The sequence below is a fragment of the Triturus cristatus genome, chromosome 7 (assembly GCF_964204655.1).
Source record: "Triturus cristatus chromosome 7, aTriCri1.1, whole genome shotgun sequence".
In the NCBI taxonomy this organism is placed as follows: domain Eukaryota; kingdom Metazoa; phylum Chordata; class Amphibia; order Caudata; family Salamandridae; genus Triturus; species Triturus cristatus.
This window is the reverse complement of record NC_140590.1, coordinates 277097312-277114279: the sequence shown is the minus strand read 5'-3', so window position 1 is coordinate 277114279 and position 16968 is coordinate 277097312. Positions and strand designations below refer to the sequence as shown.

General features: G+C 48.7%; 1 protein-coding gene across 2 annotated transcripts in view; it reads left to right on the top strand.

The window, feature by feature from the left end:
- LOC146809407 (transient receptor potential cation channel subfamily M member 4-like) overlaps positions 1-16968 on the top strand; it is a 388425-nt gene that overhangs the window by 61085 nt on the left and 310372 nt on the right. Inside the window, exon 1 of one of the 2 annotated variants that reach the window (XM_085616251.1) lies at positions 5876-6133. The exons of the other annotated variant lie outside the window; for it this stretch is intronic. Within the exon in view, the coding sequence (XP_085472377.1) occupies positions 6029-6133 (105 nt within the window). The 5' untranslated portion in view covers positions 5876-6028. Of the gene's footprint in view, positions 1-5875; positions 6134-16968 lie in introns of those variants that run through there. 2 annotated transcript variants of the gene reach the window in all.

The following is a 16968-nucleotide window of genomic DNA, read 5'->3' as shown; positions in this document are numbered from 1 at the left end:
ACACCATACACAAGTTCACGTCTGAAGAAGATCCTCCTACACAACCTGGGCCCGGCAGGACAACGGGTATACCAGGACTTAGTGAAAGCAGACAGACCGGCAGCTGATGACGATGTGTTTCAACACGCGTTAGAGGATCTGGACGCTCACTATCGGCCAGTGGTTTGTACAGCGATCGACAGATACAACTTCTACCATCGGAAACAAGGCAAGAGCGAAACAGTCGACGAATACGTAGCAGCTTTACAAAAACTAGCTCTAACATGCAAGTTCGGTAACCTCCAGGAAGATCTGATAAGAGACCAGATCATAATGCACACCGTGAACACAAGTATCCAAGAGAAACTATGGACCAATGGTGACGCACCACTGAGAACAGTTGTAGCCCTAGTGAAGAAGGCAGAAGGTGCGGGGAGGCGGCCAAGCGCGAAGGTCTCCCAGGACAGACCGTGCGCAAGGTAGAAGACCGGAGGACGACAGACAACAAACAGCAGGGGGGGCCACAGGGCACACGATCGAACAGAAGATTCAACCCTAGGACGCAAAGACCGCAAGGACAAAGACAGAGTAACAAGATGGCGTGCTACAGATGCGGCAGCGACAACCATGCAGCCAGCGACAAAAGATGCCCGGTGTTTGGCGCCAAATGCCTGTATTGCGGGCTCATGGGGCACTACGAAAAGGTGTGCAGGAGAAAGTCCCAAAGGCAAGAAGTGAAGTTCGTAGCCCAGGGGACGCGGGAAGAAGAAGACGACGAAGAAGGAGCGGAAGAGGATGAAATCCTGATCGTAGAGGAGCAGGTGCTAGGCATAGAGGCCGTAACGGACAGAAAACCCCGGTGCGACATGAGGATTGGAGGAATACAAACCACCATGGTGGCCGACTCAGGGTCGCCCTACACTATAGTGCAAAGGAAGATATGGGAGGAAGACTTTGCACCGAGCACGACCTATTACTTGAGGCCCACAGACATCCATCCAGTGACCTTCACGGGAGAACCGATACCCATGGTAGGGTACTGTCCGCTCACCTTCGAATTCCGAGGACGCACATGCGAAGGAAAGCTGTATGTGGCGGAGAAGGGGCCATCGGTGTTGGGCTGGAGTGATCAAGGAGCGTTGGGCATCAAATTGAACCCAGGTGGACACATACAGGTCCTCATGACGGACGACGGCCCAGACACGGAAGGAAAGCGTTGGAAAGAGGAGTTCCCGGAAGTATTCAAAGACACCATCGGCCGCATGGCGAAGTTTACGCACAAAATCCAACTGAAAGCAGGAGCAATACCAGTGTCCCACAAGGTGCGCAACATACCTTTCCGCGTGCGGTACAGGAAGAACTACAGAGGTTAGAGGATAATGGCGTAATCGAGGCGATAGACAATGCAGAATGGCTGGCTCCCTTAGTCGTAGCGCAGAAGCCCAACGGGAAGGTGAGACTGTGTGTCGACCTTAGAGAGCTGAATAAGAACATCGTCGTCGACAAGTTCCCACTGCCTAGGATTAACGAGATGCTGGCAAAGACCCACGGAGCACAGTGGTTCTCCACAGTGGACCTTACATCCGCCTACCACCAGATCGCCCTGCATAAGTCATGCAACCATCTAACGTCATTCATAACACCTTTTGGGTGCTATAAGTTCCTGAGGATGCCGTTCGGACTTGCGTCCGCAGCAGCGGTCTTCCAGAAGTTGATGCACAAGCTATTCCACAGAAAAACAGGCGTCCAATACTTTCAAGATGATATCTTGGTGATGGGGGCCACCCGAGAAGAACACGACGGGAGACTGACAGAAGTCCTAGCGGTGCTGAAGCAGAATGGGCTTACCGCCCAATGGGACAAATGCAAGTTCAGCATGAACACAGTTACCTACCTGGGCCACGAAATAAGCAGGCACGGTATAGAACCCAAGTCATCGAATGTCGCCGCTATCAGGGAAGCGCCAACTCCATCGAGCAAAGAGGACGTACGGACCTTCCTGGGCATGGCGGAGTTTTATAGCAAGTTCGTAGGCCACTTCGCCTCCAGAACGCACCTAATGAGGTCACTCCTCAAGAACAGGTCCACCTTCGTATGGACGGGAGAACATCAGCGAGAGTTTGAGGAAATGAAAAAGAACATCAGCGAGGCAGTGCCGATCCACGGATATGATCCGGAAGCCCCCACCATGCTGACGACAGATGCCAGTGATCGGGGGCTGGGGGCAGTCCTCATGCAAAAGACAGCAGGAGGAGGCGTAACTACGATCAGTTTCGCATCGCGGGCGCTAGTGCCGAACGAAAGCAAGTTCAGCGTCATCGAAAAGGAGATGCTAGCAGCTGTATGGGCGATGGAGAGATTCCGGCAGTTCCTGTGGGGTGGACGGTTCTTGCTGCGAACGGATCACAAGCCGCTAGTGAAAGTCCTCACGTCAGGGGGGCACGAGCACGCCACACCACGGATCGCGAAGATGACGCTCAGGCTATTGGACTATGTCTACGATGTGGAATACCTACCAGGCCACCGCAACAGAGTGGCGGACTTCCTGAGCAGGGCAGCGGCCAAGGAGACCGCGGAAACTCAAGAGGAAGGTGGTTGGGAAGATTATGCTGTAGCATTCACAGGCGACTATGAAAGAGCAATAAGCGCTCAAGAATGGGAAGAGGGGTACGGCAGTGACGACCAGTTGATTGCAATGAAGGCGTACGTGACTAAAGGATGGCCGGAGAAGAGATTGTTGAGTGAGGAGCTAAAACAGTTTTGGGAGGTGAAGGAAGAACTGTCCCTGGGAGACGACCCAGGGTTCTTGCTGCGCGGCAACAAAGTGGTTCCTCCAAACTCATTGAGACAGCGCATACTATCGCTCACCCATGAAGGACATTTGGGCATCGTGAAGACCAAAGGAAGAGCCAAGGAGGACTACTGGTGGCCGGGGATCGATCTAGCAGTAGAACGACATGTACGAGGGTGCGAGCACTGCAGCAATGCAGACAAAACACAAAGGATGCTAAGACCACCACTGGGCAAGTTTGGCTGTCCGGAAAATCCGTGGGAGGAGATCTCCATCGACGTCCTAGGACCCATCACGGATGCGAACGATATCCAGAAGTACATCACCGTAGTGGTGGACAGGTATTCCAAATGGCCGGAAGTCCACGTGGCAGACAACGCGGCCACGGAGACGATTCTGGATTTCCTGACGGATATCTTCATAAGGGAAGGGATACCCAAAGGGATCCTGAGCGACAACGGCCCACAATTCACCTCCAGCAAATGGGAAACATTCATGGACCGAAACGGAATTTCCATCCGGCACACCCCCATCTACCACCCAGCCGGGAACGGCGCGGCGGAGAGGTTCAACCGGGTGATCATGGGTTCTGTCCAAGCCGCAATAAGCCAAGGAAAGGACTGGGAAAAGGAGTTGAAAAGGCTGATGTGGGCGTATCGTATCACCCCCACATCAACAGGGTACAGTCCCTTCCGGGTGCTTAGGGGGCGAGAACCCTTCACGAAAGACAATGTGGCATGGAAGCGCCTCACCGTGCAGAGCCATTGGTCCCCAGCGGTGGTGCGAAAAAATTGGGAGAAGGCACAAGCCGTGTACACGGAACACTACGACAGGGCACACAACACGAAGGAGGTGGCCCTGGGAAAAGGGGAGTGGGTGAGAGTCCGGCTACCCACCATGAAAAAGAAGGGAGACAGTAAGTTCACGCCGCTGTTCCAGGTGCTGGAACCGTACTCACGATCAGCGCTTCTCAGTGGCGGGAAGATATGGTCACAGGATCGAATGGCGAGGTGCTTACCCGCAGGAGAGAAAACAGTGGCAGAGGCGACGCCTGCAGAGACACCGCGCAGCGTGATGAGTCCCCCAGAAGAGGGAGAAAGCCCTCCAAGAGACATGGGAAGGAGTCCCCAGGTAGAGAGGAGACACGGTGTCAGTGAGGAGAAGATGGAGCAGGAGAGAGAAGCCCGGGAGGACAGAGCGGACAGTGCAAAGGGACAAGCGAGCCGGGAAAGTGAAGAGGGGGCACCTGGCCTACGGAGCGTGACCACCACTCCGAGAACAGGTGAACCTGACAGGCGGACGAGACGGGGAAGAAGAATCACACTGCCCCGGAGGTTTGGAGAATATTGCATGGACAACAAGTAAGACTGTACATGTTACAGGGGAGTTTCGTTGGGAAGTGTGTTGATAAAGGGGGAGATGTGGTGTAGCGGTCTAGTGTTGTGCGCGCCCGCCCCGTGACGTCACAGGATGTCCGGTGGCGGCCATTTGCGGAGTTAGTTCGAGCGCTGTATTCAAATGGTACGGAGCTCCGTGCCGGCGCTCCTGTGCAGAGAATAAAGTAACTAACACCACGACCACGTGTACGCGTGGTGATTGACGCGAGCGGCAGAAGGGCACAACATTACACTACACACATGTATTGCTTGGGTTCGTGCGCACCAACTTTATTAAGCAAAGTGAACGAGCTGGGCCTCGACATTGTGATGCCAAAGTAGCTTGTAATTAGTTATTACAAGTGACTGTGTCTTCTTCTTATCAGTCGCCCATTTTTTATGTCAGAAGCGCTGATTATAAAAAATAAACTGTAATACATTATAGGGAGATTACAAGCGCCCACATGTTTATAAAGTTAATTATAAGGTGTTGATTCCCTTGTAATAATGGTTGCATATTTAATTATTTTCTTTTAGTTGACATTTTTTATATTACTTTTTAAGTTTTGAATTTCGAAGACTTATTTGCTACTGGTTTATGTCATTTAAGGTTAAGACTTATTCGGTTGCGCTTTTACTCTTGACCAGCGACCCAAGCTATACACGTATGTTATCCACATGTGTACGGCACCCTCTGTGATTAGTATTGTAGCGCTTTCTTGAGCAGGGTGTCCTTTTATTCTTCTGTTGTTTCGAGGATCAATAGCCTTTAGTTCGTAGTGTTTGGTTGGTAGAGTTGTGTTGAATGTATAGTTAGCCTTGTTGGTGTCGTAGAGTAAACTACCCTTACTCCTGCTAAAGGTCTTTGTAGTGTCCTCTGCGTATGGATGGACCTGTGGGGGAACATCATATTTGTGGTTGAGCTGGGTGGCGAGTTACCCGGTACCTGGCCTGTACAGAATGTTTTCTAGGAAGATGTACAGCTTTGAGATGTGATGTGCATGAGGATGTTGTATACTTGGGTAAGGCATTCTCTGAATGGTTCCTAGATGTATGTTTTGGTGCTGCAGGGTGCTCAGTTGGCCAACTGGGTGGGTTTCTTTATGATGTGTGCACTTCAGGGTGTGGGTGCCTGGTCTAGAGTGTTGCAATGTCAGATGTAAGTGTAATGGGAGAGGTGTTGTGTAATGGGAGAGGTGTTGTGCAGTGGCTGTTGCTGGGTGGAGAGTGCCGTTTTGTGTCTGACAGCCGATTATGGCATTTGGTAGTCAGCTGAGCATGTGCAGTAAGATGTATCTACTGTGCACTGATTGGGTGTTTGTTTGGGGTACGGACCTTGGTGATGTTGTTTCATAGCGCTGCTCTGATCTGACATATTTGCTAAGTATATATCGGGAGGTAGGCAGAGTAACGGTTCTTCTGAAAGTCCTTTTCCAGCAGATGGTTCTAATCGGGAACCTGCAGAGACCAGGCCACCATTCTCACTGCTTGAAGATGGACTTAGGGCATGACAGAAATGTTTCATGGAGTGGAGTTGTCTGAAAAGGTTGGAGGCGAGTGGCCCGTGTACTTGCCTCTAGAGTTCCATGTCTAGTGGTGTGAGGGGTGGAGTAGTTGGGTGGGTGGACATTGTTGCTGGACCTGGGTGTGGTGTGCGGGAGCCAGCGGGGAGAATGGTGTTACTGTTTATTCAAGCTCCGGATTTCCCACTCGGCTCTGCGCCAGTGTCTGGCCGTGGGCTTCAAGGCCACATCACTCCTTCTGTGTGATTGCTGCCTGCTCGGTCCTGTTCCGAACTTCCGAAGCACTTAGGACAAGTTGCAGAAGCAGGAGTCTGGAGAGGAAAGGGGCGCCTAGAAGCTCCTCCGCCTCCAGTCCCAGGATGGAAAAGAGCGCGGGCGCCCCCCGTTCTCCCTCCAGACAGCCCAATAAGCCGGCACCCTGGAGACCGGAGCCGCCTGTACGGAGGAGGAAGGGGTTGGGAAAGGTAAGGGGGCGGGGCTGGGAGAAGGGGTGAAGAAGTGGGGACTCACGATGCGGAAGACGAAAACCGTTCTGTCCTTCCATTAGAAGATTCTTCTAGAAGACCATCCCGTCTTTTCGAGCTTTCATCGACTTATTAAAAAGTCATGATGTTACATTTGCAATCTCTGCCTTAAGCTGGCGTCCTATACAAAGCCAAAGTGTTTGTTTCCCGGCGATGCGTGTCTGTTCATCGCATCTACGCGCACCCCGCCTTGCCTTGGAGGAAGGCACTTTAAACAAAGCCGATAAATAAGGGGTGCATGAACCACAGAGGGAGACGGGGGCGTAATATCTCGGAGGTCAGTGACGCCCGGGCCCATCCTCACAATCAGCAGAGGCGCCTCATCATTTTGCTTTCCGTCACTGCAGCATAGTTGGGTTGGGAGGTCTGGGCTTCAGACTAACCAACAATCCCACGGGGTAACATACATAGATGAGAAGCAGGGCAGGAGGGGCATTTAAGGAGCAGTAGGAAGGGAGAGCAGTGCGATTTTGAGGAGTACTTAAAACTCCATGCTTTGTATAATAACCATTTTAAGAAAGTTAAAAGCGAGACGAGTGTGTTTTTGTCTGCAAGTGTATGTACAAATCCCAAGTGAAATCCGACAAACACCAGACCATACCCAATTTAAAGCACCTGTACCCAACTATTTACGACAGAATGCATTTGTTAGGGGGGGGGGGGGTGTAACTCCCCCTGAAGGCAGCTATGCCTCTGAGTAGTCGCGTCGCCTGCAGCCCATCGTGAGAATACCGGAGTGGCGCAATGACCAGACCGGCCCAGGAGGGAGAGGCGTACAGGCTGGGCGCTGAGGGCAGGAACCCGGCCTTTGGGTAGTGGGCTGAGGACGGGGAGTAGCTGATGACTGGTCTTGAGGGTTCAGAGAGCAGGTGAGTCAGATGATCAAGAGGCGAGGGAGTAGCTGACACCCTGAGGGAACCAGTAGGATAGCTCAGTGAGCTATACACCTGATTTTCCCATAGAAAAGCCATTTTTTTTCATAAAAACCTATGATGCTGATCGACGAATATGGTCAAAACATTCCAATAAAGGTACATTGATTTGGGGTTTTTCAAGGTAAGTTTAGTGCAGATCTGTCAAGCAGGGTCAAGAAATAGTGGAAAGGGGTCCCAAAAGTACCACCCCATTTTAATTCTATGGGGCTCTTTATCCCCCTATGCAGAAAACTAATTACACCAAATTTGCCATGAAGGCTGGACTTTACTCAAGGAACTGCCTTTGGTTGGTTTTATGTAAATCCGTTCAATAGTGTTACTGAAATTAGCGTTTAAAAGGGTGGTCGGTTGGGTATGAAGAGGCTGCATTTTAGCAATATCTGGCTGTTAATTCATGGATCCTTTGTGGATTTGTGAATCCAGTTCAAAACCTAAATCATCCCATTAGACTAAGGTGCTTTTTCTCCCATCGACCACTGCGGATTCGCATATCCGGCTTCATTTGCAAATCTGCCACATTCTAATTGGCTGCTTATCACAGAAGCATTTCTGTTAAGGCTGCTATCACCCAACTCGGTGCAGTGAGCACCCTGTTGAGAAAACCTTAAACAAAAAGGGCATAAGAGAGCAGAGTAAACCTATCCTGATGCCCAGGTCCATGTGGGCGGCACACTGTCACCATGCCTCGCAGAGTAGCGCATACGTACTACTAGGCTCGACCGAAAAATGACTACATTATCTCACTAAAGTAGAAGTCGAGGCAAAATCCACTGCAAAAACCCACTTAAAGCAGAACATTCTTATGAAGGAAAGGTTTTGCTGAAAATAATTCAGCAAAAACGTATAAAGAATTGGGCAAAGCAGTTAGCATTGCAGATTTTGCTACCCTAACTCCGTTATCTTCTCAATTTTGTGAGTGAAAATTACATTTTGCATGCTGCTACTTTCTATTATTTCAGTCTCTTTCACCATAAAATTTAAGCATATCGGCTGATGAGGTAATCAGTAAATTGCTGATATATATATATATATGTATATATATATATATATATATATATATATATATATATATATATATATATATATATATAGATAATTTTTTAACCTTTATTTTCCCTTTTTTTTCTTCAATAAAACACATCAACAGTACATCATACAGCATATTCTTCACCTTGTTTTGGACTGGAGTAACCGTGCTGAGGCGAGTACAGAACAATAGGGTTCCCACGCATCTGTCAACGCCACCTGAACCCCCAAGGGGGAGAGGATGTGGTCTGACGGCTAGATTGCCAACGTTGGTGCTGGAAATCAAGGTTCGAGCCTCTGGGTCGTGTCCACATCCTGTGATACTGGGCAAATCACGTAATCTCCCGTGCCTAAATGTGTCCTTGTGTAACGTAACCGGTGCTCATGTAAAGCGCTCCAAGACCTTTGGGTTGAGTTTGCGCTATATAAATCTGCATACATATTTTTTTGTTTTAAGTACTGGAAGCCCACCCTTTCCCATCGAAGTCCCAGGTCCGGTAGATCCCCTAGGGGCAATGCGGCTAATCCCGCCAGCGGGAAAATCAATGACTTATTTAGGTTAATTCTCTAACCTGAGACCTCCCTAAACCTATCCAGCTGGCGCAGCAGTTCTGGCATCGCTACTCGAGGACAGGTCAGATAAAAAGCGCATCATCTGCATAGAGAGAGATGATGTGAGTCGGGTCTCCCACCTTGAGTCCCCACTGCTCCAAATCTGCTCTCACCCGTATTGCCAGTGGCTCTATAGCTAAGGCGAACAGTAAGGGTGAAATGGACATCCCTGTCGCATGCCCCGTCCCAGCTGCCATTCTTCGGAGCGTGAGCCCCCCAGTTTCATTCTTGCACAAGGGTTAGTGTATAATATTACATTGCTGATAGTTAATCTGCAGGCAGCCCAGGGCCCAGGAAATATCAGAGGGGCAAGAGGCAGAGGCCTATGCTCTCAAGGGTTTTTGGAGCTTGCACCAGCCTCACAGGTATGAGGAAGAGGAGATCCGAAAGCACAACCAGGTGACCACTCATCACTTGTAGATGGAGAAGGCTTTATAGATGGTGATGCAGGGATTTCATACTTCCTGCCCAGCCTAACCCTGGCCTCTAGAATATTGAGGTTAGCGGTCATTTTGAAGGCTACTCAAGGTTCATGTTTATCCAGAATGATCTTGAAGTCGCACAACTAATAAACATGCCATTTAGGTAGGCTTCTGAGATCTTTGTTTAAACTCCTATTGCCTTTTGCCAACTAATTGGAGCTTTGTCTAAGTATTTGACTTTTTGGCATAATTTTCCAATAATTGTGGTGGGGGGGGGGGGGAGTTCTCTACAGCATGTAGCATCCAAACACTAATCGAATCAGGATGACATGTCATTAGATAAATGTGAAAAACACTGAGTTTCAATTGGGGCAGAGATGTTTTAAAGCGCGGGCAAAGTAGGCTGTTGCCCATGGCCCCCATCTTCTAAGACCCCTTGTGCCCCCCCCAAGGGAAAGTTCATTTTCTCTCTATTTGACCTTTGTCTATCCTATTTCTTTATTTACACCGCTCTCCCTACCTCTGATTCTGTATCACTTTAAGGATATTTAGGGTCCTGAGCAAGACCTATTCAACTGTTTTTGTGTGACTGTTTTAAAGTTTGTCAAAAACAATGAGCGAGTAAGGGAAAGGAAGGGGTGCGTCCGTATCCCCAATGTAATATATGTTAAACAACGATGGACGAACCCATTATGTGTGTGGTACAATCACTAGTTGGGCAGTGTTTTGGACCCACTGGGTTTGTTTAAAAGACCCCTCAGACACCAACCCAGTTGGTGTCATGCTTCATCATTGGGGTCCCAACCAGGAGGCTGAGTGCCCCCCGGTTGTGCTACGACACCTGATTACAGCGGAGCTGGTGTGGTGCAGGTGTGTGATGTGATGTGAATTAAAAATACCTCTGAGAATCCTTGCCTATGAACTTTTATTAGCGGCAGCTCAGGATATGATTAAAAGTTATGTGTGGTGCAACTAAAAAATAATATATTATCTATTAGTTGTCTATGTGCTAGGTCTACAGGTTTCAGCCCGCAGGGAAATGTTAAAGGGGCTTTCTTCAGGTCCGTGAAAGTGGTGAGTGGCAAAGTGTGTAATGCCACGTGGAAAGTGGAAGAAAGTACCTACACACGCGCTACGGTGTGTGGACTAAGTGTCTACGTACTTACGGACACTTTAAAAAAGGACCTGTGGGAAAGTAAACAGCACAAAGCATATATGTATATACACATAATAAATTAGCAGCATATTTCCTGTATTATTAAGCAACATAAATGCAATCTTAAGTGCTATGGTCATGCAAACTGACCAACCTGGTGATTTGTACACTGAATCTTACAAGGTGGGCATGCTGCATGGGGAAGTGTACAGCAGCTATTATTATTACACCCAGTCTTAGCATTGCTATGAAGCTGTGAGGCTTCTCGTGCTGAGGAGACTAGGTGATTGGCAACCATCGGTTGTCACAATATTGGCTGTGGCGACCGTGATGTACAGTGCTGGAGCACGCTAATGTGGAGGCTGTCCACAGTGGTGACTGTGCTGTGCGTGGGTGTTAAGACAGTGAACGCACACGTGAAAAAATCTGCACTAAACCGTCATGCGGGGCGTGCAGGTTAAATAATGAGCGCTATTAAAAAAAGGAAGCGGAGATCGTTTCCATTGGCAACGCTGTTGGAGAGAGTTATAATTACACTATGGTCGAGTTTTGGCAGCTGATCCGGGCTCGGGAGGAATTCGCTCCTATGTCAGACTCTGGGGAAAAATATTGGAGTGAGAGGCATGTGACCAGGAGGTTCGTAAATGCTCCCGTGTGTCTCTAAGGGGTATCAGCAGCGCAACCTTACTTGATCTCAGAGCGTAACCCGCCTTCAAACCTGATGCGGTCTCACGTCGTCCCGGCTGGTAATGGGCCTGATGGAGGCTCGGTTTAAGTACCGGTGAGATCAATAGATTACGTGCCGGTATGGGCGTAGAGGAGCAGGGCTCAGTGCGTCTGCGTTATTGTAGAATGCTAGGTCATTGCGCGCGTATGTGCGGATGTTTCCATTATGTTAATGCTTTGTCATCGGGTGCGCGGATGTGTCTATCGCGCGATGTGATGAAATCGGCCATATTGGAATGGTGCGATTTGCGGTGCTCGTGCTATGGAAAAGATGCTTGGTGCAAAGTAGATGGCAAATCAACTCTGCTAGATGGTAGAGCATACGGATATTGGCGATGTAGCAAAAAGTAAAGTGTAATTGGCCACGTGAGTGTGCCAATGATGGTGGCGGCACACTGTGGGGTGTGAAGGGTGGTAGCTCCAATGACTGAGAGGTCAAACACGTGGTGCTTGTTAAGGCTTGGTACATTATCATAATGGAGGTATTGGCCTCACATAATGGCAGTACTGACATAGTTTATAAAGAGGCCAATCAGAAAGGTGGCCGCAGGTTGGCTCTGATACGCAAGTCTGTGATGCGCAAGTTTGGGTATATCCACGGGGTAACTATGTTCTTCTAAGACTATTCCAGGGGATGTTATCGTTCAAGCCTGTGATGTGGCTGGACAGACGATATATCCATCTCTGTTCTTTCTCAAGTAGGCGGCTCTGTATATTCAGTAAATTGGGGTCTAGTGCTTCTATGACCACCCACCGCATGTCATTGGTTGTGTGTCCAGTCTCAAGGAAGTGGTTCATCATCCTGGTTGTCTTTTTCTTGCACCGTATGGTGCTGCCGCGTTTGCAAATCCTTGTTTTGATCTTGCGATTCGTCACGCCAATGTATGTTAGCTTACAGGGGTAAATGATCCGATATATGACATGTTCAGTCTTACAGTTAGTATGTCTTCTCAGTTCCCATGTCTCTCCTGGTTCTAGGTTGAGGCTTTTCACGGTCTCGGTGATATGGCATACACTGCAGTTACCGCACGGAAACTGACCTATAATGTCGGGGAGCCCCTGCTCCACACCAGCTCCGCTGTAATTAGGCGTCGTAGCACAACCTGGGGGAATTCGGCCACCCGGTTGGGACCCCAATGATGAAGCATGACACCAATCAGGTTGGTGTGTGAGGGGTCTTTTAAACAAACCCAGTGGGTCCAAAACACTGCCCAACTAGTAATTGTACCACACACATAATGGGTTAGTCCATCGTTGTTTAACTGTGTTAAAGTTTTACTTAGAATTTAGTACTGTTTGACATCATGGAAGCTTGAATTAGCAGAAAATGGCTAATACAATTAAAAATAAAATGTGTTCTTTATTGGGGGTCCCCAAATATGTTTTGTCTTGGTAAGAGTAGTTCCTCTTGTGGCTTAAGTCTCCTGACTCGGGTCCTCTGCTCTTAGCTGATCAGGTGCCTATACGAAGACTCCTGCACCTCACACTGGTGTTGGTACTCAGTCGGTCCTGGCTGGTGCCAAACAGGGCATGGGCAGAATGCCCCTCACTTTTGAGTTGGTGTGTAGCTTTGGCCATGCCATTGGCCACATTCCTTTGTTCAGGTCAGAGGCAGACATGTTGTAACTGGTTTCAACCAGAGAAGGTGAACAAAGAAGCCTATCTGGTCTATTCAAGGTCACGTGAATTTAATGCAAGTACAAGCATTTGACTTTACCTTATTTTCTGCAGAGTGGGCTTAGTGGGAGTGCATGACAGGGGTTAGGTAAGAAATTGTTCTCACTATCACTGAAGCATACAATACTGGCAGCTATGTGTGTGTGTGTGTGTGTGTGTGTGTGTGTGTGTGTGTCTATGTATATATGTATGTGTATGTATATATATGTGTATATGCATATATATGTGTATATATATCAGTCGCGGGTCACCAAGTCAGCGTTTCCATTGGAAATGCGTTTTGTGTTGCTAATGTTTTTGGCACCATTTGACGAATCTCCATGAAACTTTCCAAAAAAGTGCTTGCATTTGCCTTGTTTATACATGAAAAGTTTCGGGGTGATCCGGCAAGTGTGCCCGAGAAAAGAGTGGTCCCAAAACGCAAAATCCCCATATATTTTCCATGAGCTTGTTTAAGAAAGCACTACCCCAAAAAATGCTGAACTAAACTACTCCAAATTTGTCAGGAAGCTAGATCTTCGTCTGCTGTTTGTGATTTGGTGTGAATCTGCTCAGTAATTTTTGAGAAATTAAGGTTTAAAAATAATTGTATAGTTTGATGGTTGGGTCCACGATTGGCTCGCAAGAGTCTCACCGTAGTGCCAATTTAAAAATGGAGCATTCTGTTTGGCCCAGATGGCTTTATTTCCCTTTGGCCATCTAGCTTGCATTGAAGTCAAACTGCTGCGGGAGCATGAGAAAAATATCGCTGGCAGTCATCACAGGACTTGGGGACTTAATCCCTTGTCCTGAATTTAAAAAAAAATATTTGGGGGCAGGGTAGGGAAATTCTGCCCCCATAGGCCCTGTGCAGGGACCCAGAGAGACCCCATCCCCCAGGGTCAAAATGGAAAAGACATCAGCACTTTTTGCCAGCCTCCCATGGGATTTTGAAAAAAAAAATGGTGGCCCAGGGCCGCATTCTTTATTTAAGGGGGCGGGCATGTGTTCCCCACCAGAGTCGTTTTCAGCCCCGGGACCCATATCCCCCGGAGGCCAATTTAATTATTATGGGCAGGTCGGTGCACTGGGGATGTGGGAGCACTGCCCCCCTCCCTAATCCATTTTTGGCCCTGGTGACCCCATCCCCTGGGGCTCAATTTAATTATTATGGGTAGGGGGGCATGTAGCCCCTTTCCCGGGTGATATTTGACCCCTGAGACCCCCCATCCCCTGGGGCCCAAAATATTTTTTGAGGTGATGGCGGTGGCGCGACCTCCCCCCCCAACCCCCAGCTTTTAAACAGCCTTGGGGACCCCATGCCCTAGAGCCATGACTTAAAAATAAATAAAGGAGGGGCCGTGTGGCCCCCTCTGAGTCTTAAATGGCCCGGTAACCCCATCCGCCGGTGCTGGCTTGCATGCTGTGTGCCGGGGATGCACTGGTTTTCCTGCCAACAACAAAGTGGGCAGGGAAATGTGTTTTGCTCCCTTCTAGTTGGAGCATTTTCAAATCTCCTACAAAATGGGAGCAAATACAAAGTTTGTGCCCAGCGGGCATGAGCTTTAAAAATGCTCCTGCTTCCTGGGAGCAGACTTGTAATCTGGGTATCCAGGCGCATGGGAAAGATGTGTAGGTGCGTGGTCCCAAGGTGCTTTTATGAAGAGCCAGGTCTTCAGGTTATTGCCGAACTAAAGAAGTCAGGAGGAGGCTCTGATGTGTTGAGGGAGGTCCTTCCATTTATTAGGTGCAATATAAGCGATTAAGCGACCTCCAGTTTTGCTTTTGCTAATGCAGGGAGTGTGTGATTGAGGCAGCTCGTAGGTGTCTGGCGGGTTGGTGAAAGTGTCTGCAGCTGTTCAGGTATTCTGGTCCTTTGTGTAGAGCTCTGTATGTCTGTGTGAGAAGTTTGAATTGGCTGTTCTTGTGAATGGAGAGCCAGAGAAGCTTCCTGAAGTGTGGTGTGATGTGGGTGTGGCGTTGGAGGTAGAGGGGGAGTCTTTTGGCTGCGTTCGTGATGGTCTGGAGTCCATTTACAAATTTTGGGGAGATTCCGGCATAGACCGTTACAGTAGTCCAGCCTGCTGATGAGTGCTTGCATGACTGTTCATCTGGTGTTGTGAGCTAACCATTTGAAGATCTTTCATAGCATGCATAGGATGTCCAAGCAGGAGGTGCGCACTACATTGACTTGAGCTGTCATACTGAACTTGTCATCTAGGATGGTGCCTAGATTTCTTGTGTGGTCTGTGGGTTTTGGTGTTGGTCCTAGTTCCAATAGACACCAGGTGGAATCCCATGGGTAGGTCTTGTTGCCAAAGACCAGTACTTCTGTCTTGTCATAGTTGGGCTTTGGGCAGTTGGTTCGCATCCAGTCTGCTGCCATGGTCACGCAGTTGGTGAAGTTGATACTGGTGGTGTTTGTCTTGTACGTCCGGGAGAGAATGAGCTGGGTGTCATCGGCGTAGGAGATGAGTGATGTCTTGTGATCAGATGATGTTGGCAAGCAGTGTCATGTATATGTTGAAAAGGGTGGTGCTGAGGAATGATCCCTGTGGGACAACACAACAGTTTCTCGGTCTCTGATGTGAAGCATGGCAGCCTGACCCTTTGGGTCCTTCCTGTGAGGAAGGAACAGATTCACCTGAGAGCGGATGCTTGTATGCAGTCTCGTGGAGCCTTCTGAAGAGGGTGTTGTGGGAGACAGTGACTAAGGCCGCAGAGAAGTGAAGCAGGATGAGTGCCGATGCAGCTCCTTGGTGCAGGGCGTTTCAAATGTCATCTCTGGTCACGTCGAGCGCTGTTTCGGTCCTGTGTTTTTTGGGTTTTTTTTCTGAATCCTGATTGTGTTTTGTCCAGAAAATAGTGAAGTTTGAAGTGGGTTGTGAGTTGCTTGTTGATGGCCTTAATCACTTTATCTGAATAGGGGAGCAGGGACATAGGTCTGAAGTTGCTCAGTTGATTCAGATCGGCTGTGGGCTTCTTGAAGAGCGTTGATTTCTGCATGTTTCCATTCACCCGGGAAAGTGGTGGATGTGATGAGGTGGTGATGATGTGGGTCAGGGTGGTGCTGATTTTGATGTTCCCAGGTTATAGATGTGGTGGGGCATTGGGTCTGTTGGGGGCACCCGAGTGGATGGTCTGCATGATTGCTTCTGTGTCGTTTCTAGTGAGAGGGCCACTTGACCAAATGGACACATCTGGGTTGGTGGTGGGTAGCTTAGCAATGAGTTCTCGGAGGTTGAATTGGTGTGTGAAGTTGTTGTAGATGTTTACGATTTTGTTGTGAAAGAAATTGGATAGGTTGTCGCTGAGTTGTTGGGAGGCAGCAATGTTGTTGACAGTGGTTGAGGGCAATGTGAAATCCTTGGCAATCGAAAAGATCTCCTTGCAGCGGTTGGAGCTTCCTTCGATGCAGTCCACTAGTTCTTTTTAGGGTTCGCTTGCTTAAACTTAAGAGGCTTATAGCCTGTCCATTGCTTACCATGCATAGGCTTTACGGTCACTCATTTTCTTGCTTCTCATTGGTCAGCAGCATCAGGGTCATGTCATCAGGTTTCACTTCCTCTTCCCGTGGATGCTCCCTAGAGCTTCCTTGGACAAAGTACAGTTACTGGCTGGCAGCCAGTGTCCTTCCACTAGCTGCATGCTTCTCGAGGTACTTTTTTTAAACTTAAGTTCTAACACTCCATAAGAGTGCACGTATTTTCGGACGGCCTCCTCTCCTACCTCACATTCCTTCTGCACAGTTACTTGCAACCAGAGCCCCATCCCTTCTATTGTTGCTTTCACTTTACCCCACGGACGCTCGTCGTGCGTCCATATTTTAATGTTGTATTGTTTTCTGCACCCCCAGCAGTGTCCTTATCTCCTCACCTCCCACCCTCCTCCCATGTTGCTTGTTTCCCTGAGCCCACCCTCCAGTGTCTGTTTGATCCACCTCCTCCTGCCTCCGCTTCCTCTCCACCGCCGTCCGTTTCTCAAACTTTGCAAGTGGGTCATGCTTGTCTGCAGACACTTTGCTTACTCTGCCACCAAACAAAATTGTGTAAATTCTATAATGCCTTTAGTTGTTTGTTTTCAAAATATGCCCCTCTCACCTGCTTGCTCACATTCTATCCATTTTGAGAGAATTTCCTCAGAATGCTAAGCAATCCATGAGAAAGCTGGCATTGCAGCTCTGACAGTGAGCTAATTATCAGCAATAAGAATTAGAATTCATCCACACCTAACTGCACGACC